The sequence below is a fragment of the Stylophora pistillata genome, chromosome 5 (assembly GCF_964205215.1).
Source record: "Stylophora pistillata chromosome 5, jaStyPist1.2, whole genome shotgun sequence".
Classification (NCBI taxonomy): domain Eukaryota; kingdom Metazoa; phylum Cnidaria; class Anthozoa; order Scleractinia; family Pocilloporidae; genus Stylophora; species Stylophora pistillata.
Window position 1 is genome coordinate 3684835 of NC_142523.1, and position 23895 is coordinate 3708729.

Genomic DNA, 23895 nt, shown 5'->3' on the forward strand with positions numbered 1-23895 from the left:
CTCAGGGCGCGATACTTTCTCCACTTTTTTTCTGCATCTTCTTGAACGATCTGCCATACGCGCCTCAATCTTGCCATCTTGAGTCTTATGTCGATGATTCTAAAGTCCTATTATCTTTCAATGCAACTGACTCTAACAATGCCAAGATTAAGCTCGAGGAGGACTTACAAAGAGTCGCTATTTGGCGTTGCGAAAACCAGTCGCTAATAAACCCCGATAAAACGAAATCTATGCTGATTGGCACAAGGCAGCTGATAAATAGACATTCCAATGATTTCTAGGTGTCATTCCTGGGGAAGTCCCTTACCCCTGTTGACTCAGCAAGAGACTTGGGTGTGATCATTGACTCACACCTGACCTATGATAGTCACACTTCTTACCTAGTCTCTTCTTGTTTATCAAAACTAGTCCAGATCAAGAGAGTTAAAATCAAATGACTAAAGGCTGATAGTTTCGAAAGAGTGAAAAACAGTTTCGACAAGGAAACACTAATGCTTGTTATTTCATCACTGGTATCGGAGAAATGTTTTATTGTTCAACAGTGCGGTCAACAAATACATCCTCCACTAATATAAAGAAACTGCAACTGATCCAAAACTTCGCTTGTAAGATCTTCACCGGTTCCAGGAAGCACGATCATGTTACTCCTCTATTGCACCAACTTAACTGGTTGTTAGTGAGCCAGACACTACAACTTAGAGATACAGTTATGGCCCATAAGTGAACCAATAATTTAGCACCCGACTACTTGTGTAACAAGTTACAAAAACGCACCACCATACATGATCGAGCTACGCGGCATAGCAACAAACTTCAGATCCATTTTAAAAAGGTCCGCGAACGGTCAACGAACCTTTGCCTATAGAGCAGTTTCACTATTAAATTCCCTGAGTAGTGACCTAGTGAACTTGCCGTCAGTAAAGTCACTGAAACATTCTTTGAAGGACTCCCTAAGAGGGGCACCTAAATAGTCCTCGTATGATAACCATTGGACATATATATATATTTTTCATTTTTATTACCCTATTTTAAGTTGTTCATTTGTGATTGTAAATTGTCTACCATTGTAAATAGTTGCTGACAAGCCTGTACAGGAGTAATTATTAAAGTTCACTCATTCATTCCTGTTAAAATAAGCGACAGAACATGCCTAGGCTTGCTTGGTTTAATTGCACTCATAGTTTGTCCGATTAGATTCCAATTTACTTCCACAGGGACTCACCCACGCAATGTTTTTAACTGATTTCAGAGGTCATTGTAAATACTATGATTTTACAGACAACTGTATTCTTATCTAATCTTTCGGTGTGATACAGAGCTGCACACTTCATGTTACTACTTTTATTTGATATTTTCCTCATAAAAATCAACCTTAATGATAAACCAAGGACATGGCTCAAACTTTTTAAAAGAACTATAACCGGTTAATAGATGTCTTTTCAATAGTAATTAATACCTTTTCTTTTTCCTTATTCATTTTATTCATGTTATTCATGTTAATTGTTGCACGTCTGTTTGCACAATAATACTTAATAAAGACCTTTATTATTATTATTATTATTATTATTATTATTATTATTATTATTAACCATTTCAAATGCACAGAAATATAGCATCTAGGGCCTGATATCAAAGCGGTCGGCGCTTCAACGTGATCAAATATGCATTCGAAGCATCTTTTAAGTGGCTTTCAGTTGGTTGCTTTGGCTAGCACATTTGATTACGTTGAGTCTCGTGACCTAAAATATCAAAATAAGAGAAAAAAAAAACAAAAAAAGACAATAGCTCATAAAGATTCGGTAGTGTCTGTCATTGAACAATGGCTGTACCTGTAATTAAAGATCAATAAGGAAAATCAACTACCGGTAACCATCAACGTATTTCAAGCGTGGTCGTTATTTTGACACGTGATATGCGATACCTCTGCTACGATTGGATAGTCAGTGACAAGTTGCCCAGGCGTGTATATGAATTTCTTTTGACTGCTGTCCTAGGCACTTCCCTTCCCGTCGACGTCCATATGCATTGATGCATCGACGTGTGAACGGTACAAAGTCCATTCGAGGTTCCTACGTAAAGAAGCCGCGACGTTATTTACGCTATCAGAGGATCGTGGTTACATAGCTCGAGTCTGTGGTTCACAGCCTGCATTTTTCCCTGGGAAAACAAGTCCGTGGAACATTTCACAGGATTAAGAGAGCCTGTAGAATGAGGTAAAAATGAAATTTTTGCTTGCAGAATGCAGTCAGCACTTCTTAACATTTGTCTTTCAGTTTTACAAGAGATTTGTACGTCCACTTAGATATTTTCGCTTAAATGCCGGTATATGTGTTTTACCAAACGACGTTAAGAAGTTGGCTCGTAGACTTCCCAGTTTTTAAACAAAACAGCAAATTTGCCTCGAATTAATAAGAATTTCACGTACATAAATTGCCCTACAGTTTAAATTAGATACCGCAACAAAGCATGCGAATAAATTATCGGACTCTACCCCCTCCCCGCCCCCCGCAAACATATCAGGATATACTATTGAGATTACACGCAATTCGCTGACAGTCTATCAGGGGGAGATGGAAAAAATCCGCAAACGTCCCTTCTTTGTTTTCTTCTTAAGACAGAAACCACCTTTATATAGCACAACGAATATCACCGTTACGGATCTTTTTAATTCAACAATACTTCACCCATTCAATAACATATGTTAACAAGACAATCGTATCTTCTCTCTAGGATCACGTTGTTTCTAATATAATCCATTTCAATGACTTGCCATGAAAAAGACTTCGACATCTAATTGGCAGTTAATACATACAAACACAAAGAATACACTTCGTTTACCAAATACAACTTTGGAGGGTCGGATTACTCGCGTAGTCTTTCTAAAATGAATCCAGCGACAAACCAGCTGGGATAACAAAGTCGCCAAATCCACGGCAGTGATCCTTCAAATTTTTTTCAAGTATCTAGGTACATAGAGCTACCTGAGACCAAACCATTTTACTTCTCCAATCACAAGCTGTTTCGTGATAAGAATTTTGCAGTGTTTGAATTTACCATTATATAAAATGACCAAAGCAAGCAGCTTTAATATTGAAAATTGCTTGAAAAATTCATCGTTCTTATTATAAATATTTATCAGCACCTTCAAACACGGCTCCATCTGAAAAACGTTTCCCGTTGGTCCGAAGAGAGACAATGAGCTGAACGTCTTCAAAATTCAGTTTCATGATTTTGCTCTGTGAAGATTTTGCGGTGCACGGATGAGCTTTGATTTTTCTTTTCAACCTCTGACTACCATGCTATTGTAAAGTATGAATTCGCCCTTACCTGGAGAATAAAGTGTGAAGCCATGTTAATTAAAGAGTTCAGTCACGGTGGATCTCAGGGATCGATTCCTCCACAGCGAGAGTATCTTGAGACGAAAAATTTACTATGGCGAAGAGTACATCATGTTTACATTTATTGAAAGGTCTACCGTGAAAGGAACCTCTTTATACTGTTTTCAGCACCATGCATCAGTAAATTCGAACAAACATTATGATCTTTTAAAAGGTCAAGACCTAGTACAAGCCATTTAAGACATTACGATTGATGCTTTTACAAACAGATCATGTCGACACACCCCCAAGCACACCTCTTCTGTTAGCCAATTAAGAACAGGCACGGTACACAGCTGTCAATCTGATACGATTCGCATGAGCTAGGGTATAAGTTTTATTCTCTGAGACCGTGCGCTAGGTTGCACACATTTCAAAACAACTTGCACGAGAGCTATCTTGCACGAAATTGTTTTCTATCATTATAGGTTGTGGTCAGTCCAGTAATGGAACTTAGTAAATTGAATTTGTCTACAACATCGAAATAATCGATCGAACACGCAGCTAGTCTTGCTTATGTTCGTTTTCCATTCGAAAAATACGTGTTCATTTAACGTCCACGGTGAGTCACAATATTTCCCAGCGAAACGTTGAAATTCAGATATTTGAATCGACGTCTCCCGAGGTTCAAAAAACAGCGTAACCAATTTAGAAAACATTTTTGGCAAAACGTGCCATGTCACAACTATATTATAAACTTGCAAATAAATATAATTAAACTCTTTAATATTTAAGTGTTGTACAGAGCCGTAAGCTTTGTTTTAACTAAACGAATTATTTCATTACTTTTACCTGCAATTTTCCCCCTTTAAATGTACCCAGCAGAAACTGCTTCTATTCTTCATTCTTCGTTTAAAATCGCGCCGGGAGGGCTACGGGCCATCGAGTATAATAAGTATTTACGAGACGATGTATTCACTGTTTTACCAATACGGAACATCTATTCAGGATCAATTTGGCCATATTGCATTTTTTCCCGTTCTCCGCAATGAGATCACTAGCCAAGAACAGTTTGAGCTTCATCATGAAAGACTGACTTTACCTCTAATAATGTCTTACTGAGTGAAAACTTCAGCCTCTTGGACTATGAACTCAGAACTCGGAGTCGTTGCATCTGACCAATCAACCTTAGATCGAGACATGTGATGGAAGTATGAAACAATTGTTTTCTATGTAAATCCAGATGAAACCTATTAGGAGGTAGGTAAAGGGGTGGGGAGGGGGAGTGTCCTGTTACTTAATAAGGGAAAACTGAACATAATATATCATTGGTTTCCCTATCCCGTTCACTTACAAGGATAATTTGCGATGGTAGGGCTTGTAGACACTTCACAATGAGGTAAATATCGATATATCTCACCTGAATTTAAGGTTTTTCACTTCTTTTTGTCTTACCAAAGATAAAACATTCATTGGTCTACATAATAGGAATAGCAATTTAATATTGATTTAGCCCTACTGGTTTTTTTCGTTCTTTATAATAGCATTAGTAAATGCGAATTCTTTGAGCTTCCATCAAAAAGTACTCGAACAGATCACCTGAGATAGTCCTCTGAAATCTTAGATCTAATAAAATTCCCGCTCTTAGCGCGAATCGCTAAACCGTTTATATTGTGGATTCACTATTGTAGTACTGCATCGAAGCTATTTGCCAACTAGGGCTGCTTAGTTTTTTCTGTATATAGATTAGACTGAGAAAGAGATTGGGAAACTTAATCCCAGATTTGCTCGTTCAGTGAAAGAATACATCGATAAAACAGTAAAAAGATGATTTACACCGACTAAAAAATTCTGTTCAATAACTACCGTCTGTCTAGCTGTATCTTTTCTTTAGCAAACCTTGCGCGACAACATCTGTCGAGGATAAGATCTACAACATCGTGGACTATGAACTCAGCTGAGAACTCAGAGTTCTTGCCAATGTGGAACACCGATTTAAAATCAATTTGGCCCTACTGTATTTTTTCCGCTCTTTGCAATGGGATTACTAGTTGCGAAAAGTTTGAGCTTCATCATGAAAAACTGACTTTTACTCTATTAATGTCTGTTGACGAAATTCTCAACCTCGTGGACTATGAACTCAGAACTCGGAGCTGTTGCATCTGACCAATCAACACTAGACCAGAACATGTGATGAAAGTATGAACCAATTGTTCAGTACTTACATTGAGAATGTGCGTGGCGTAAGCAGTGCGTTGTGTAGTCCAGTCCAGTGAATAACATGGCGCGAGTGAGAATATTGAAACTGATTTCTATCAGAAATGACATACACGAATTTATTAAGATATGTGAATATAGAGAACCGATTGCTTGGTTACTACAAACATTGAGTACAGGCAAGTGGTTCAGTTTTTCCCAGTGTAAAGGTTCCAAGTGTTGATTTGTTGTATATCTTTTGAACACACTGAACACATATTTAGTATATATTCAGTGGTTACCAAATAGGAACTATAATTTAAGATTAATTTGTTACTATTTTGTTTTTGTTCTTTGACAATTGGATTACTAGATGTAAACATTTTGAGTTTGCATCGATAATCTCTCGAACAGACCGTTCATGATCAAAATTAAATTTTCTGAAATTGTACAGGTATTAAAATTCCCGGGCGCAATTTACTTTAATAATACTACATCGAAGCTCTATGCCAACTCGGACTGCTTTGTTTGTCCTTTATACTAAGACTGAGAGAAATAGATTGAGAAAGTTAATTCTAGACTTGCTCGTCGAAAAATGAGATCGAGAAGAAAAATTACAGTGATTAACTGAAAAGTGGTGATCCCTAAATGAAGTCAAAACAAAAGTTCAGCAGTCAGGTTTTCATAGCTCTCTAAATTTTTTAATGCAAATTAGTCTTCTGCTTTCTCTTCAATAATCTCCGGAGCTGCGTGACAATAATTCACTTAATTTGTGCTCTATCAAGCGGCTTGATGACCAGGAAATGATTAGCTTTAAAAATTATTGAGTCTTTGACTTTTTGCGTTGAAAAAAACGTACATAGCAAAGAGCAAATCATGTTTATATTTGCTGAAATAGAAATGAGCCCGTAAGAATAATAGCACCGATTACAAATTCGAACAAATGTATAATACGATCTTTCAAGAGGTCGAGACCAAACGTAAACCTATTCAAGAAACCATTAGTTGGTGTCTTTACAGACTTAGGAGATGTAATAGAAAGCAAAAGCTACAATCGGTCGCACTACACTTCTAATTACAGTACCAACAACGTAACTCTTGTAATTGCAGCCGGAAACTTAAAGGCCAGCAGGCCACAGTGCTTATCAGTTATTTTCATGAGCATGTTAGAAATGTTGAGCGAAGGAGTTATTCTACCTCAACGCTTATGATGTTGTCAAATTTCCACACTGGCAGACGATCGAATAAATTTAACTAATCAATGATTCTGCTTCATTGTGCTCTCAGAAATGCCCTAGAAAGTCGTCTAGCCAGAACCATAACGAATGATTCACCACGAAATAATCTCATTGTAATAAGGTGAAAGATCCGACATAGTCCTGAGATCAAACCTATGCTCAAAAATTAATTTTCGCTGTTCAAAAAGGGACCAGAAGGAACAATGCAGAATGTTTCATGCAAGATGGATATATATACCTTAAATGTGTCCACCTGGTCTTTCAAAGAAGATAGATTCCCTGCAAATGGAAGACTGAATCCCACACGAGAGGTGAAAACGAAGAATGCTTGTCCAATTTAGCTTAACCAAACTAAACTCCCTTGATATCACTTGTTTTAGTGTACGTTGATGCTGGATGCTAACGGAGTAACATCGCTTAAGGACTAATTTACCGTCAAGAGAAACAATTCACACGTCTCCATCCAGAATGTTCTTCGACAAACCAAGGTCGATTTCAATATCACGAGCGGGCATTTACCTTTATAAAGAGATTCTCAAGCCCTAACTGAGCTTGGCTTGATCACGGACGCTTAGTTTTTTTTCCATAATATAGACCATAATGTCGAGAAGAGTGATAGAGAACTGAGATACAAAACGTCAACGTCACATGACGCTTGTAGATGGAATATTTATCTAATCATGGATCTATCGCTTTCGCGTCCAATCACTGAAACACTATTGTGCGTGAGTAGATTGCGTGACTAGCAAAACTTACACAAGCCAGACGTAAACCCAGCGGGGAAAGTAAAGACCTTATGCAGATTCTCTTGCGCTTTTAAGAACTGCCATGATCGGCGAATGTTAGACGGCTGCGTGCCATTTCATTGTCCAGTCTTTTAATGTCAACCAATCGCAGCGCGTTTTATGATTGTTTATCATAGAGGGGAGACACGCGTCTTTTATTAGTTCCTTCAATCTTCCCTTGTGAGGAAAGAATTTTTAAAAGAGCCCTGGATTATCTTTTGTCGAAACTGTATGTGGAATGAGTTTCCCAATTTCTTGCAGCTCAGAAGGAACTGACGAGTTAAGCTCACTTCAGACAGGACGTCTTGAGGCGAGGTAAAAAAAAAAAAACCTGCATAGTCTTCTCATTTGAGCCATTGTGGTATTTCAGGAAATTTTGAAATGGATTTACAGCCTTTACATGAAAATTAGGAATAATAACGTTTATGCGCAAAAAATAATTGGATTCGCTGGCAGTCAGTTATTCCTACTCGTTGTGGGTCATGGATTTCACTAATCAATACAAGACATATGAAGTGAATAAAAATCATCAAATACTGTACCAGCACAACAAGCTTTCCTAAGGAACCTAACATGAAAACCCTTACGTATGCTAATGTGTTGTAAAAGGAATGAAGTAAAAAAGCGTGAATGGTTTGCCGGGAGGCAGACGTCTTTATCTCCATGGAAGTAAATGGTTTTTTTCAAACGAAAGTCACCAAGGAGGTGTTCCCTTTTGTTCGGCGTTATCGCTCAATCTCTTAGAGGCCGTGCAAACCGGGAAAATGGTAAATTCCGTCCAAAATAAAACTTGTCAATCTGCCTGAAAGGTAAAGAACATTTTGGACGAGTTTTTGCTCCTTTTTTCATGACTCCGCCTATATTACCTGACTAAAATTCCAAAGTGTAATTCTTTGCCATCCCTATCGTTAATATCCCAATGCGAGAGAAGAAATATTTTAATCTAAAATCTTTAACCTATAAATGTAAGCTTGACCCTGTCATTCAAAGAAACATTGATTTAGTCTCACACAAGTCTGGGGCAGAGGATATATCTAAATCTGTAATTACATTAAGTAGACTAGATAATACGCCTACGTACACAAATATAATTTGTATGGGGTTGTGTGCGGAGGTGTGCAAAAACATTTAACCCATCAGTGTCCATATCGAATAAGAAATCAGGTCACCGCTGCTCCAACCCCTTGTTCCTACAGACTAAACGAGAAAAACACATCTTTAGACGAACCTAGTAGTATCATCTGTCAAAATCGGAACGACATGAGTTTCTCCATTTCTTGCAGCTCAAGAAATAACGACTTTACTGCTGAAGAGATGGAGGATCTTGCTATACGGTAAAGAGATGTTGGGCGCTGGTTGTATCAGATAATTGTTGTGTCCTCGCATTTGATCGCACTCTGTAACCCAAAAGGTATTCCTTCCATGTACTAGCCTTGGTAGAATGAATAATGAAAAAATAAGATTGATAGAAAATTACCAGAGTATGCTGCACTCTGATTTTAAAAACTTCTGACGTGAGTAAAGTTGATTCAAATGAATTAGAGATGTTTAGTCTTCATTTTGCGTTTGGAATCTATTAAACTCCGGCGCGTAGGTAAATTGCTGTGTCCTTTAAAAACTATATTTATTTTGCAACTGTAAAATGTTTCTGTCTAAATACATGCACTTCAGTTCAGTAACTTTTCTGTCTTTATCCCAGCTGTCATGTGTTTTCATTTTGAGTCGTACTGAGTTTTAAGAACTGACTGGATTTGTTTGAATTGTGATAGTCAACCAGAAGGCTCTTGTTATTGGTGGTGCGGAAAGATGGTTTCTTCCCCCAAGAGTAAGGTTAATTGGGAACTGGCAAGAGACGCGCAAGGGAGCCAGTACTAATTATCAATGGGCTACCTGCAGACCTCTCCCTGGCTAGTGTTGCTCACGGCCTAAAACTTTTTCGTGGGTAAAGAAAAGCTCGCTAAATATGAGGGCCAATACACCGAATCGAAATATGACGTCCAATTGAGTTACTATTGTTGAGGACTTATTAGCCTCGTCATCATTACTAGCCTCTAATGTGCGAGAGGCTAGTAAGTCCAGAACAATGGCAATTCAAATTGCACGCCATACTTTGATTCGGTATATTCGCAAGCAAGGTTGACCTCTTAATGAATTGTACACTAGCACATTTGACACTTGCCTGTGTATTCTCATCAAACAGATGCTTCTTCTGCTGTGATTACGAGGCAAAAATAGTTTTTCATGTTACTGAAACGTTCTTAGGGTCTTGTTATGTTCTCTGAAAGTCTGTCGAGCATTGAATAAAACTATTCATAAAAATGATTATAACAGACTCGTGAAGTAAAAAAGGATTGATAAAAGATACAGTGCAAGAAATTTAATTGCGATACACATTTTAAATCAATTTATATCGTTTCGTTTATGTTTTCAAAAAGGAATGGTGCAAGATTTTCCGCCTGCGATAATGAATTATCGGATTCTGAGGTGAGTACCTTTAGCAGCTTTTATGATGGTTTCTAAGAGTGATTTTAATACTTCAGATAAAGAATCTAACTCGTAACACATGACGTCGTTGTGGCACTGGAAGAATTCCGCAAACAAAGAAAACGAAGGTAGAAATATGGAAAAGCACACTTAAGACTATCTATTGTTTATTACTATTATGAAATGTTATTTGCAGGGGGAAGATATTCCACAGAACTTTATTGAGAGGGGTAGCAACGTTTCCCCGCCGTCCGTGGAGATGCGTTCCACTAGAGATGAAGCACAAGAGCCAGGTCATCATATGTCAAGTGGTGAGCAGAACGATAGATCATCCTCCCCTTTCAGTTCCATTGGAGTGATGAATGGACTAGGACAGCAAGGAGATTATCAGCGGGAAGCCAATGGACTGCTTTCCGGACAGGAAGTTTCTCCTCCATCTTCGGAGATGCAGCATTTTGCAGATAACAGGTCTTGTCAGAGGCCAACTCAACAACAAGAAGAGAGAAGACAGGAAAATGGACTACCCAACCCTTTGGCTGACCGTGGAACCTCTGATGAGCCATCATTTTCCGCCGAGGCAGCAAGTGTGCCTCCCGACGTGACAGCAGGTAGAGACGAGCCACAACTTCTTGAACCATGCTCGGGAGAAGAAGCCTTGGAGGTACTCGACCCCATCCAGATGGAAAATCTGGTTTCAGATCAACGGATGGAAATACCAGTGCAGCCAACATACCAGCAAGGAAACTGTGCAGTTCAGAATGGATGGAGTTTAGCTACTCAGGAGACAGCAGTGCATGACGCACCACCAGTACCCGAGAGACCGATGGTGTGTCCATTACAAGAGAGTGGACAGGATCTTCGAGTTAGTTGTCTGGTACAAGGGACATCGGAACTGCAGCTACTAAGTGAATGTGATGATCGACCTCGATGTGGGCAGCAAACCAAGCATTTCCAAGTAAATGGTGTGAACTTTCTCGGTGAGACTGAGCAAGCAATTGAACACAGCTGCGATATGCAAGAGTTGCGATTGTGGGAAAATGCAATTGTCAGGCAAGTATCTAATCTGCAGGCTAAAGAAAAGAAATATTTCACAAAATCATTTTGGGCAACAGACAAGGGTTAAGTATCACTGGTCAATAAGGGGTTTTTAGCTTGATCATTGAAAACCTGACCTTTTTCCCTACAGCTCAATGCTTAGGGGAAAGACTTCGTTTAGAACTAAATTGACATACCATTTTTTTATAGGGCTAAGCCACAAAAAGCTACAAGGAGGATGAATGCAAGAGATGCGTTTTTCATCACAGAGATAACAGAGGTTAGGCAGCATCGCCATATTGATTCCAATGAAGGAACAACTGCTGTCTTCACCTGTCCCATGAAAACTGATCGCTATGGATACAAGCTTGGCTTGAGGATGTACCTAAATGGCGTGGGTAACGGAAGAGGCAGGTCTGTTGCCATCTTTTTGCACATGAGGATGGGAAAGTATGACAACTTTGAAGTGAGGTGGCCGTTCACTCAGAGGATTACGCTATCCATTATAGATCAGAGTGGTGATGAACGCCATTTAAGCCGAATCCTTCAAGCCAAGCCTAATATGGTAGCCTTTCAGAAACCTACGCAAATGATTAGTCGTACGGGATGCGGTTTTGTAAATTTTGCTCCCATAGAGGAGGTATTCAGTGATCCTTATGTAAAAGATGACACCCTTTTTCTCAAAATTGAGTTTTCTGCCTGACTGCTACATATCGTTCTTCTCTCTATACACTCGATTGCAAAACGTTGATCCTGACAAGCGCTAGCTAGTGTTTACACGAAGTGTACAGTTTTCAGTCATAAGGGTGTTTTTCATTTGTCCTACTCGCTTCTTTCGATAGAGATATACTATGATTAATGAATGATAACCCTTTTTGAATAGAAGTTTACCAAAAGTAGTGTTACTTTTAAACAAGCCAAGGTATAGATCGTCCTAATATCCCTGCTTAATTTCGTCTAGTACCAGCATTGGCGCATGATAGTATTATTGTTGGGGATCTTGTGCGATGTCTGCTTGGATGCTAAAGTAAATAGGGCTTTGGTTTTTTCGCCATAAAACAGGGTTTTGGCCATAATTTGTTTGACCACGCCAGGCCTTTTCTGTTTGTGAGCCTGTATTTATGCATGTCAAGGGATGTGAAATCCACTCTTGGTTCAATTTATCAGAATAGTAGTTATTTGTGCCATTTGTACCATTTATAAAAAGTTGCGTGCTGTGTAACTGACGTTATGCATGTGGTCCCCATGTGGATATGTCTATTAGTAAGAACAATTTAACTCTAAATGAAAGGCTAGTCTAACCAGTTAGGCGTGGGGTAAAAGAAGGTGACATGCCTCCTATAATCTATACAGTTATCTGTCATGTCTAAAGAGCTATGCAAAGTGTTTTTGAGTGTCAAGGCTATCAGTGTTTCCTGAGAGTCAAAGCTATTTTCTTTGAGCTTTCTCGTTTTTATAACTCGCAGGATCTTAGCCATTTGTTCCTTTCTTTGGCAACTCATTTTCCTTCCACTATTTCAGTAATCGTTTCAATTTAGCCCGCGACCTCAAGTACATGTAACATCTTCACACGAAACATGTTCCTTTTTTTATTCCCAAAAGTTTATCTGAATCTTCTATTATTTCCCAAAAGTTTGTTTGACTCTTAAATTACCCACTTTGAAAATTTTACTGAAATCAAGGGAAGTGGGGATTCTCCATTTTTTTTCTTAGTATTAAAAACGAGTATTAGTTCTTAGTAAAAATTAGAGTAATGTGCTTTTGAAAAGGACATGGAAATTTCGTTAAATTGACTCATAAAATATTTTCCAACCTTGCTAGCTGTAATTTGTCATGGAGAAAATATTTTGAAGTACTCTATTTCAGACGAAAATTTCATATAAATCTCCTTTATTTTTTCCCCCCAAAGGGTTTTTAATCAATTACTTTTTTATCAATTTTTTTTATTAATTACGCAATTAAAAATCGGGATGTAGAGGTTAATACAAATTATTTAATAAGATTAAGAGAATTGGAGCTGTTCCATTCTTTTTAGATAAAAATAGTGTTATTTCTTATCGGAAACCTGTTTTAGAATAGGTAGATAGATGTTAAATAAGTATATTATGTCTGTGAGCAAGGGAGCGTATCATTCCGAGATCTCACCCTGAACCACCCAGATTTCAAAACAGCTTTGATGAGAAATATCTCAATCGAAAGAGTATGTTTATGTGAGATTTGGCCATCCTTAAAATGGAACTGTGATATCGAGCCAAACGACTAAACATACTTGATCTTACTTGGTTTAATTGCGTTCATATCACTTAGCGTCCAACATGATTTATGAAACATTTGCATATAAAGCGTTACAGTTGCATTCCAAAATTTGTTTTGAAATGAAGTGTTAACTTATTTCAGATGTCGTTGCAAATACTATGGCAAAGGACAAAATAAAAGATGAATGTATGCAATCGTTGCATTTTACTGCTGTCCAAGGCATGGAAATGCGCCATAGAAATTGATATTATTATTATTATTATTATTATTATTATTATCATTATTATTATGAGTTAACCTCCCTAATCTTAGGTGTGATACAGCACTGTGCGCCTTATTTGGATGAGACGACTAGCTAACTATTTTTAACGGCAATTTTCCTTATAAATTAAATGCGAATGACATAATAATTAAAGAAATGCCTCAAACTTTTTAGCGAATGATAATCGGCTATCCTATTGCACGTGCACAGAAGAGGTAGTAAAGTATAGCACCTAGCTAGTCCTTGAGTATTTCAGCCACCGGCTCCTTACGGCGACACATCATGCTAAGAAATTTAAGATAAACAAACATGCCAACCAAAGCATCTTAATATGAGAAAAACAAAGCCAACGTGAAACTGCTTAACTTTCGCCTGTCATTCTTCGCTCAATGTTTGTTTCCACTTCACACGTTGTTCAAGACTTCCCAGGTTTCTTGGTTTTTTTCCTTCTATTACATTTTTGTTGCACCGTTAAATTTGTGCTGGTTGTTGTGAAGATCATATGAAATTCCTTTGTTTAATTCATTATCCAAAGTTGTCCTCAGCAATCTTTCTTAGACTAGTGTTACCTATTTAGCAATGACACTGCAAATTGCTGGTCTATATTTTAACCAGGTTATCATTCCTACCTTGGGTTAGGCGAGTTTGCCTTTATAAAACCAGCTAACCGCAAGCATGTGTGGGGTGGGGTGGGGTGGGGGGGGGGAGAGTGAACCTCGATATATTTATGAAGTTTTCATTCAGTACTGACAATTTTCTGCAAACGTGACTCTTTCTCCCCGCTCCTACATCCTCACAGTGAAACTAAGATCACATTCATCTGTGAAACTTGATGAAGGAAGTGTGACCGTAGTGCAATGTGTAATCAAATAATATATTTGGAAAAAATCGCTTTGCAATTTCGATCTTCAGCCAGGCGCCCGTGGTTGTAGCATCAAAACGATCGAAACGCTAATGCATCGGTAGAAAATATCTTCGCCTCTGTCACCCTGAACAAAAGGTTTCACGAATCATAGAATTATATTTCGTGAAAAATCTCTCGGTTGGTTTATCACTGCTCGCTTTTCTTTTATTTGAACCAGATTTCTGTAAAACATCAAAGCAAATTGTTTCTAGAATTCCGAGTTGCAAACTACTAGGTGTACCACCCATGGGTGCCTGGATAGTGTCGGTTGGTATATTCGTCGAAAGTCAATCAATATCTGATCGGTTGAATCTTGGTCAGTTTAGTTGTCTAATGCAAAAACGAATATAAAGAGTGGATTGCGTATAGGCCCCATCTCTTAATTGCATGTTACTTCAATTAAACTCTTAAGGTAACTTTCAAATGAGCTTTCAGAAGGTTTTAACAATTAGTAACACGGAGGTTCATAGAAAAAAATCAAAAAAAATTTATTCTTTTGCCTCTAATGTGATCTTGAAATAAGCAACGTTTCCCTTGCACTCTTTTAGGTAACACTCCACATTTTTGGAATCAGTCAGCTTGTCAGTATTATTACTGACCGCCAATGAGAGCGGGCGAATAGAGACTGATCGCGTGTAGTGTAGAAACATAAAGACTTTAATAGTAGGATAAAGAAACTGTATAATAAACTCTTTGAGTATATAATCATAGTTACATGTAATTAGCTTCGGTCAGTAATTTTAGTGTAGTCATACCGGAGTTTGAAATCAACTGATGATATTACCTTATCAGCACATTTTGATCTCCTCCACGACAAAAGACGTCATTGGTCAATAAGGATCTTTGACTATAACTTGTATAGTCCTTAATCAAGTCACCCACATTTTGACAGGCTGGCTCTTAGGCTTACGAAAGTAGCGCATGCTAGGTTAGTAGATCACCGCTGCAAAACACATTACACTCTATGCACGACCAAGACAACTACATGTTCATTGTTCACGTCAATATATTCTATCTCATCTATTCTTAATTTTCGGATTATTTACAGAAACAAATTGCTTCCAATTGAAGTTTTCCCTGGTCTACGGTGGAGTCTGGCAGAAAATTATCTGAATTGTGAGTACAATCATTTCAGTCATAATGTATCATCTATTAAAGCACCCAATACTCAGAGGTTTCCGGTTCATTACTTCCTTGTGCCCAATATACGTATTGTTTTGTTATTTCCTGAACGTTGTCATTATGTGGTGCGTCAGTAAGCTCGTGGTCTACCCTACAATTAACACAAGTTAGTTTAAATATCGTAATCCCTTTCCTCGATGAACTTATATAATGTCAGTTGCAGAAATTTTTTTTCATCTTCAATAGTTAACAATCATTATTCAAAGTGGAGGTGAGTAGCATAGTACTTGCTAATCACTTTTAATCTACGTCATCAAACAGGACAGGACATAGACAGCCATTCCTTCCAGTATTTAATGTCATTTCAAACCAAACAACCTAATACACTCGTACGACGAAGGGCTAACGCTCGAAACGTCAGCTTCTGTAATCGTTACGGTGGCCAATTTACCATTTCAACTTTGTTGATATATCCAACTTAATACACATACCTGAAATATTATATTCATGTTTTCGCAAACTTCTAGTAGTATGTTCGAATCCAAAAACCACGAAAAGCTTCTTCCGGGAGCCTGCGTAGTGAAGTTATCCTCAATACTGAGACGCCCCTTTAGTGTAGCACTGGATCCACGTAAAGGCTTAAATTCGTGCACGCCAGAACTCGGCCGGAATTGTCGCATATGACCGAAGAGAAATAAAATAGTCGTAACAACTTAAACTATAAAGTCAGTGTAACCTTTTCTTTTTAAAGTGGCATTCAGTTGCCCGGCGCTCCCTCCCCCTCCCCCTCCCCCCTCCCCCCTCCCCCCTCCCCCCCCCACTTTAACTCAAGGCAATGTTTTATATGCAAAAGAGAACAAGACATGTAAATAGGACCTTCTCATCACAATGATTCTCAAAACCGGAAGCGATCCTTTTGAAAAAATATATTTAGTGAAGCACTGAAGCCGTTCTAGCTTAACTTTCATGAACTAAGAGGGGCATGGTAGAACGGAATGCGTGCGCTAACCCTTTTCCGTTTGTGAGGGCCTCACATATGCAATCGTGACTACATTCTAGAAATATGATGTAGCATAAGTAAACGCAGCAGACTTCTGCAGAGACTTCCGTCGCACGTGTATGCAGATATGCGAATGATTTCTTTAATTTAGTCATGTTCAGAGATTGCTGTCATGATATTAAAATTATACCGCTCTCTGACAACAATTTGACGGGCTTTAGAAAGAAACAGAAGAAAATCTTACAAATAGCATTTTATGTGGAATTCATCTAACCCTTAGCATTCTTGTTTGCATTATTTTGTACTGATTAAGCACTTGATCAATTCTAGAATTTTTATGATGGGAGGCACTTTTGGAGTTTTGGAGTTGTCGTCAGGTAAACATTGTGTATGGGACATGTGATTTACGGTAATCTGGAACGTGATCAGAGGGGAGTGAGCCAATGAAACCGCAACTTTACGTCACATCGTTGTAAGTAAAACAGGCTTCCAACCCGAGCCTATCAGTAGTCAACATCGCAGAGCCGAAGGTCTAAACAAGTTACACATGCATCAAAAGCCAGTCGGGTGGACACTTGCAATAACTTTTAGAAGCAATATTTATGAAAGTCGTTTTATTATGAGGTAGGTAAGTGTAAGAGTGACCTTGGTTATCTGAGACTAAACTTTTAAGTATTTATTCTGTTTTTATTTTACATTTCGCTCCTAATTTCGAGGATGCCATTAGAAACTATCGCCGCTATCACGAACGGTTTTCTCGTCTCATCAGTCATCGTTCTCGTCATGATTTCAAAAGCGATGATAAGTCTACGGTAGAAAATTGAACTTTATGTATAGATTGTGGCTGAATCACAGCTTGCATTTGGAACATATTACACTTTTTTTCATCCAGCCCACTAGTGGTAAATTCCATTTCTTGTTCATGTACCGTATTGTTTGCATGGATACTAACTCAACCATTGCTAATCGGCAAAAAGGTCTGATAACAAGCTTCGTTTCATTTATAAGAATCAGCGGGAGAACGTGGGCGAGACAATTTATCGTGTGTCTCTCCAATAATAACAAACCCTACTTAGAGTTCAATAGATCAATACAAGAACTATATCAATTTTTTTCGGAACGACTTAGGGCTATAGTTGTTTTTAAAGAAAGAACACGCCTACACTAGCCGATTAGCTCATAACTTCGGTCGCTGTCTCACACATAAGGTCATGCACCCTCCTTAATTGTACATAAACTCTCGTTCTCGTGAATAAACATCGCATCAATCCGCAGTCAAGTTCTGAACGAGTTACGCATCAAGAGCCAGTCGGGTGGACTCTTTGGCATCTAGCAGCAGCAAAATTTGTAAAAGTCGTGCCCTTACTGAGGTATGTAGGTGTAAGAGTGAGCTTTTTTTATCTGAGACAAAACTTTTAAGTCCTTATTCTGTTTTCATTTCAAGGTTTTTCTTGTATCATCTTCCATAGTTATAGTCGGTGATTTTAATATTAATCATGACCGCATGGTAGTAAATTGAACTTTATCTATAAATTGTAACTGAAACACAGCTTGCACTTGGAATATACTCGGCTTTTTTGCATCTTCGCCACATAGCGTATTCGTATTTTGCGTGTGACCTCAAAAATTGTGTAAGTTCAGACGCATGGTAGAAAAATTGAACTTTATTACTAAATTGAAAGTAAATCCCAGCTAACATTTGAACTGTACCATGCTTTTTGACATCCAGCCCACCTAACTAGCGGTTTTCGCCGAGCTGACGGAGCTGGTCGTCAGAAACTAATTACATCGCCACTGCCGGCTGTATAGAGAATCAAGACACAGTCATCGACACTTCACTCGAACGGTGAAATCATTGTTATAAAATAATTTTATCAAAATGATTTGCTTCATAGCGTGGACGTTTTTAAGGTTGTTAAAGCGGAAGTAGCTAGAGTACAAAAGACCCAACGAAAAACCTCACGCATAAAATTTTTAACGTAACATTTTCACTTGGTTTGCGGTGTATTAAAAGTCACCATGATACTCAAATAACTCACCCAGATATGTGGTAATTTATTTGGCTTTTATGCAATATCTCTCTTTAGACTAACGCGATTCTTTCCCCAAGGGAAACGCCGGCCTGAGATTTGACTCTCAGATTCTTCCAGATAAAAAGAAAAAAATAGAACAAATTGTGTGTGACCGTCACTGAGGTTTGGAAAAACTTGCTAGCTTGCGTGACAAGATAACAGTTATTTCGAAAGATGCAAATAGAACTAGCTTTTTATAGCACTTCCGTATAAACTTTCAGCGAAAGCGGGGAAACGAAGGGAGCAAAAGGACGGCTGCTTTTCTCAGGCTAGCTTGTAAAGCGTTACACATGATTCGAAAATTTGTCTCAAAATCTGTGGAATTTCTAGGAACAGCGTAGCCTACTCACAGAATTGTTTAGTAGAGCGTGCTGAATTAATTTTGAAATGAAGTCTTAAATCAAACAAAATCGTAAATCTTCGGCAAAGCTTACAAAAATCAATTTCACTCGTCTTTAGCATATCGATAGCCTTTAGTAATTGTATGAATGCCATGTAGTTTTTTCCTTGAAATATCTGTTAATTCCTGAGAAAAACGATGGAAGCCGTTTTCAACTTAGGCACAATTTAACGATCATACCCAAGACGTGCAAACAGGATTGAAATCGGTCATGATTCACTTGACTCGCTTGTCAAAACTACTGAACATAATCTATCCTATTAATCATTTATCTGTTCAGTTTGACAGACTGTATGCAAATTTGTTTCGCTGGAATCTATAAAAAGAACGAGCTTGCGTGACAGTTGAATTTGTTCAGGGTGGGGGGGGGGGGAGTATGCGGTCTCTCTCTCTCCATAATTCGTTACTTTGAGGTAGCAGATTTCTCTCTAAGCTTTAAATAATGGGCTCGATCAGTTTTTGAATGAATTTTGTCGCCAAGACCTAAGAACTGTTAGGGGTTATACAAGCCAAATTTCCGGTAGTCTTCAAATATCGTCGGTCATAAGTTTGTGGATATCTTTGGCAGTCTCAGTGGACATCTTCAGCGGTTTTTGGACATCTTCGGCAGTGTTCGCCCCATAAAGGGTCTCAAACACTGTCACTTAAAATGCATAAAACATTTGTACCCCTCGAGCGCGTTTGAGCGCCTTTGGTCCGAGCTACTGAAGAAGGATCAAAGTGGCCACACAAATCTTTGAAAGGCTTCAAACTACGACTTACAACGAATTTGACCTTCTCGAAAACGGTCTACATGCTAAAAAACACTGCTTGCGTTTGTCCTTGAGAACGATAGAATACGACAAATACGTACGAAAAATACTTCTACACATTCAGAATATATCAAATTATATTTACCTATAGAGAAAGGAAAAAGAAACGGCCTAGCTTTAACGGAATGTTCAGTCAAAATCTGCCCATTTCTGCCGCTTTTATCGCCATATTGAAAATAACGCTACCACAATGCAGTGCAATCGGAGTGTGCACACCGCCCGGTTAGCTTGTTGTTTGATCAGACTGCTTCACAGCTCACAAAACGTATACCACATGACTGCATTAACACGTGCTTATCGTTTCGTATCGGCCGTGCGTGATATCAGCGATAGAGGGTGCTTTTTGCCCTTTAATTTAAAAAGGGTTTCCCTTTCCACTGTCATCTAGTAGTCTTCTAATTGGCCAGGTCACCTTGGAACATCAAGTATAAAACTGAAGCGGAGCGACTGCCGAAGATTAGATTACTATATACCTCAGATTCGGTCATTGCTCCAAAAACTGCATCCCTTTCGTAAACATTAAGAAAAACTCAAACCTTCCGCTCGAGGCGATTAATTTTCGTACTCACAGAACAGATGAATTTTCGAGAAGAGGGAAATGAGAACAGCGGCGTTCATGCCTATGACACACTTTTGGAAACCGAGCGAAGCAAGATCGTTGTGAAATACAAATGTCCTATATGCTGCCACGTTATGACTTTTAGAGTAGCGCTGTGCGCTGAACATGGCCAATTACTTTGTCTAAAATGTGTGACACGGCCTACAAGGTAAAGCCAAATATTTTACAGGATTATTTTGTTCAATTTTCTAAGGTTGTTTGTTTCCATGATTCTTGTTAAGCGCACACGACGAGCTACAAGGGAGGCTTGTTTTGTATGTTTTTAACTCCTTAGAGTTAAAATTTGCAACACTCTTAGGTCTCACAAGTTAGCTTTCTTTTATCTTATTTGACGAGAATTTTATTCGCACAATTGCTGTTTTTGATTTGAAATCTTCCTTTTGTCACTATATTGCTATTTCATGTCTCTAACTATGCAAGCTGTTAACTAGTTATGCTAACAGTAAAACTAGAAAGTTTTGTGTGAATCTTAGAAAAGAATACGGATTTAGAAGGGGAAGGTAGTTGTCAAAAGCCTTGCAGGGCTGAATTTGGAATTAGAACACAAAGTGCAGGTAACAGTTTTTAAATTATCAAGTTAGTGAAATATGTTTTGGGCTCAGCAAGACCAGTGCCATCTGGTCACTTGCCCCAGGGTGCTGGAGGGCAATGAGAATGCTTCTCACTTGACTTGTGCTAACCCTAACCCTAAACCCAACTGCAAACCCTAACCCTAACCTGTAACCCTAACATCAAAATACTGCAAAAAGGTCTATGGAACTGAAGTGATTTCTGCAACCTCAACCCTAACCATAGGTTTAAGTCGAGACTCGCCATAGCTGTCTCCTGAGGGTGTCAACTACCTTAGTCAGGTGATTATAATTTTTTTCTTAACGCTTCAAAACAAACCTCGCAATGTGATACTTCCCACCGAAACGACATTTTTGACTGACTTGTATTGGATTACATTGGTGTGGAGTAGTGCTAGTTTGCCATTATATTGCCCTTTGTCGCACACGGTCGGTTAACCCATCTCAGACTCTCCTGATTGACCAATGACTGGAGCTATCATCAAAGTTCACTCTTCATTCTCCTATGGTGTTAATATTTTACGAAAAGAAAAATCATTTTAGCCGAAAAGCGTGCCGTGTCCGTTTCAGAGGGCCACTAAGGAACTGTTAATATGTTTAATATGTGCATGATTTCTGGTATTTAAACCAAGGATCCAGTTTCGTGCATATTCAAGGTTTAATAATCTAAGGAATGAATTCCGAAAATGAATTCCGAAATAGATCAGCTGAATTAGAGGTTTAGAGACTCGTTATCGATCGCAGGCGCTGTGCCCTGCTGTATATCAAGGTGTTCAGTTCGTCGAAGTTCTGCAAATGTCTGAGAATCCATTTGTTACGAGTCTGTTTCGTTCCACTGAAAAGATGAATTTATTCTTCTAAATCATTCTGTCGCTTGTTCAATCGCAAACACAAGCAGACTATTTACTAAACAGTATCACATTGGCAGCGCATGGGAGTTTTCCTCGCTCGATTTCAAAGTTCTGTTAAAATCATTTGCTCATGGTTATCCATTACAAAGTTATATGGTCAGATTAGAATGTAAAATTAGTCCAGTTTGGTAGGGTGAATGTAGAATTTATACGAAGAGACAGAACATTTTTTGATCACCTGGCCAAAAATGAAACAGTTATTTGAAAAGTTATATATACAAGGCTTATTTACTTAGGATACTTTAAATGTTGCTTCAGCGATGGCTTATCAAGCCCCCTTCTCCGACGATCGGATGGCGGTACACTTTTGTCTAAATATTATAATTTTCATTTAGTCTGGGGGCGTCCAAGGAACGTGCATGGTTGCAAGTAGCTTCCTATGTAAATTTTGATTGGCTCACATCACTTGATATAGTGGTGTGTAGGGAGGTGTGTCGAATAGTTGGCCTATAGCTGGAACTGTCACGAAAGTGTCCAAGGTTAATTCAGTTTCACTTCACTTACAGGGTGCCCCTTTCTATATGGAAACGAATAATTACTCTAATGATACTAGCGTTTCAATTCAAGTCCACAAATTTCAAAAGCCACCCGGGGTAAGGCCGTTTCAAATTACGCATCAAGTCCGAATTCTAAACCGATAATTACGATAAGTGCATAGGCAAGAAAGTATTCCGTGCCTAGACTTATAAATTCATTTACTCAAGGAAAAGAATTCAACCAACAGTTTCAAGTTAGGGTGCTTCAATTAATAATGTGAGGTTTGTTTTACGACGTGCGTGCTTGCAATTGCTGACTAAAGATTGAGATGAGTCCTGCTGACCATTTCCATTTGTTCTGTGAAATTTTCTAGCCATGGAAAAACATTTTAATGATGACATTGCAATTTGAAAACACGAGAATTGTCTTTTCCAGTGAGTTTAAAGCTGGAAGTTGTTTCATTGACAAGCCATTACCTCTAGACAGTCGGAAAGTGTTGTGACTGGGCATGTTATTGTCATCAAACGAAGGTCACTCAGAATTTGTAGAATTGCACGGAATTGAGTCAACTATCGCCCCTTCTAAACAGCAAGTTACAAAATCCGCCGAGCAATTTTTGTATCATGACAAATAAAACTAAAATTCGTGCACTTACTTTAAACATGTTCCCCAGTCCGAGTCAACGCATTGAACAGATGTTAAACCTGAAGGCTGAATAAAGATCAACCCAGAAGATAACTCTGTGAACATCTCGATAACGTTGCTACTTGAGCGCCGCAGCGAAGAGCGAAGAGTTTTGAAGTCATGTTATCGTCGACTACGAACCGACTGTTGTGACCCACAGAGGGTCAATGTGTTGAACGTCTTTGCCATATTCAATTGCATGTAGGAAACTAAGGCCCTCGATAGAATCGAACATGATACATTCTCAGCAGTTCAGACTTGACGATTGTGGAATAATTAATTCGCAGTTTAGTGCATCTTGCGGTAAATAATTGAACTCTTCGATACTTCTCTGACTTTATCGAAGACAGCTTCAGTTTACATCACTCCAAATTCTTACTCAAGTAGTAAAACCAGCCGAGTTGAATCGATGAACTGGGGAATCATTACAAGCTAGTTTCTGTTGACATATCATCGAAATGATGTTTAGATACTGCTGTTGCTTAGCGTGCCTTAGCTACTGCTACCATATTTGGTATTGCATGCATACATTTCTAAGAATAAATCTTGAGAAATGCTTGGTTCCGCGAAAGATATTATGCACAGAGAATGTTATTACGGCTTTACAAACGTAATGCAAGTTTTAGCTTCAGTTTCTATAGTCGTTAAGGACTGTAAGAAAACCACGACGAGGACGGCAGCAAAAACCGGCCAAGCGAAACTAAAGATTTGTTGCCGAGCCAAACAATAGCACATCACGTGCAGTTTGAAAC

General features: G+C 38.5%; 2 protein-coding genes and 2 long non-coding RNA genes across 5 annotated transcripts in view; 2 read left to right on the top strand and 2 right to left on the bottom strand.

Moving 5' to 3' along the window:
- LOC111340789 (TNF receptor-associated factor 5) overlaps positions 1-23895 on the top strand; it is a 65085-nt gene that overhangs the window by 23160 nt on the left and 18030 nt on the right. The gene's annotated exons all lie outside the window — the stretch shown is intronic.
- Positions 514-7407, bottom strand: LOC111340790 (uncharacterized). Of its 2 annotated transcripts, none has more exons than XR_016001909.1 (3): positions 6990-7407; positions 3143-3327; positions 514-2201 (listed from the first exon to the last, which is right to left on the bottom strand). It is a non-coding gene; the product is annotated as an uncharacterized LOC111340790 (long non-coding RNA). The 2 variants fall into 2 exon arrangements; XR_016001910.1 differs by lacking the exon at positions 6990-7407 and adding an exon at positions 4170-6955.
- On the bottom strand, positions 9899-16388 carry LOC148729870 (uncharacterized). The gene is made up of 2 exons (XR_016001563.1): positions 16091-16388; positions 9899-11090 (listed from the first exon to the last, which is right to left on the bottom strand). It is a non-coding gene; the product is annotated as an uncharacterized LOC148729870 (long non-coding RNA).
- On the top strand, positions 10199-13466 carry LOC111340776 (uncharacterized). The gene is made up of 2 exons (XM_088760939.1): positions 10199-11074; positions 11273-13466. Exons 1-2 carry the CDS (start codon positions 10199-10201, stop codon positions 11756-11758), a joined length of 1362 nt encoding a protein of 453 aa, XP_088617065.1. The 3' UTR covers positions 11759-13466.

Coding starts and splice junctions, on each gene's coding strand:
- LOC111340776 (XM_088760939.1), top strand. CDS start 10,199: ATGAAATGTTATTTGCAGGGGGAAGATATTCCACAGAACTTTATTGAG. Junction 11,075..11,272: donor AAAATGCAATTGTCAGGCAA/GTATCTAATCTG, acceptor TATAGGGCTAAG/CCACAAAAAGCTACAAGGAG.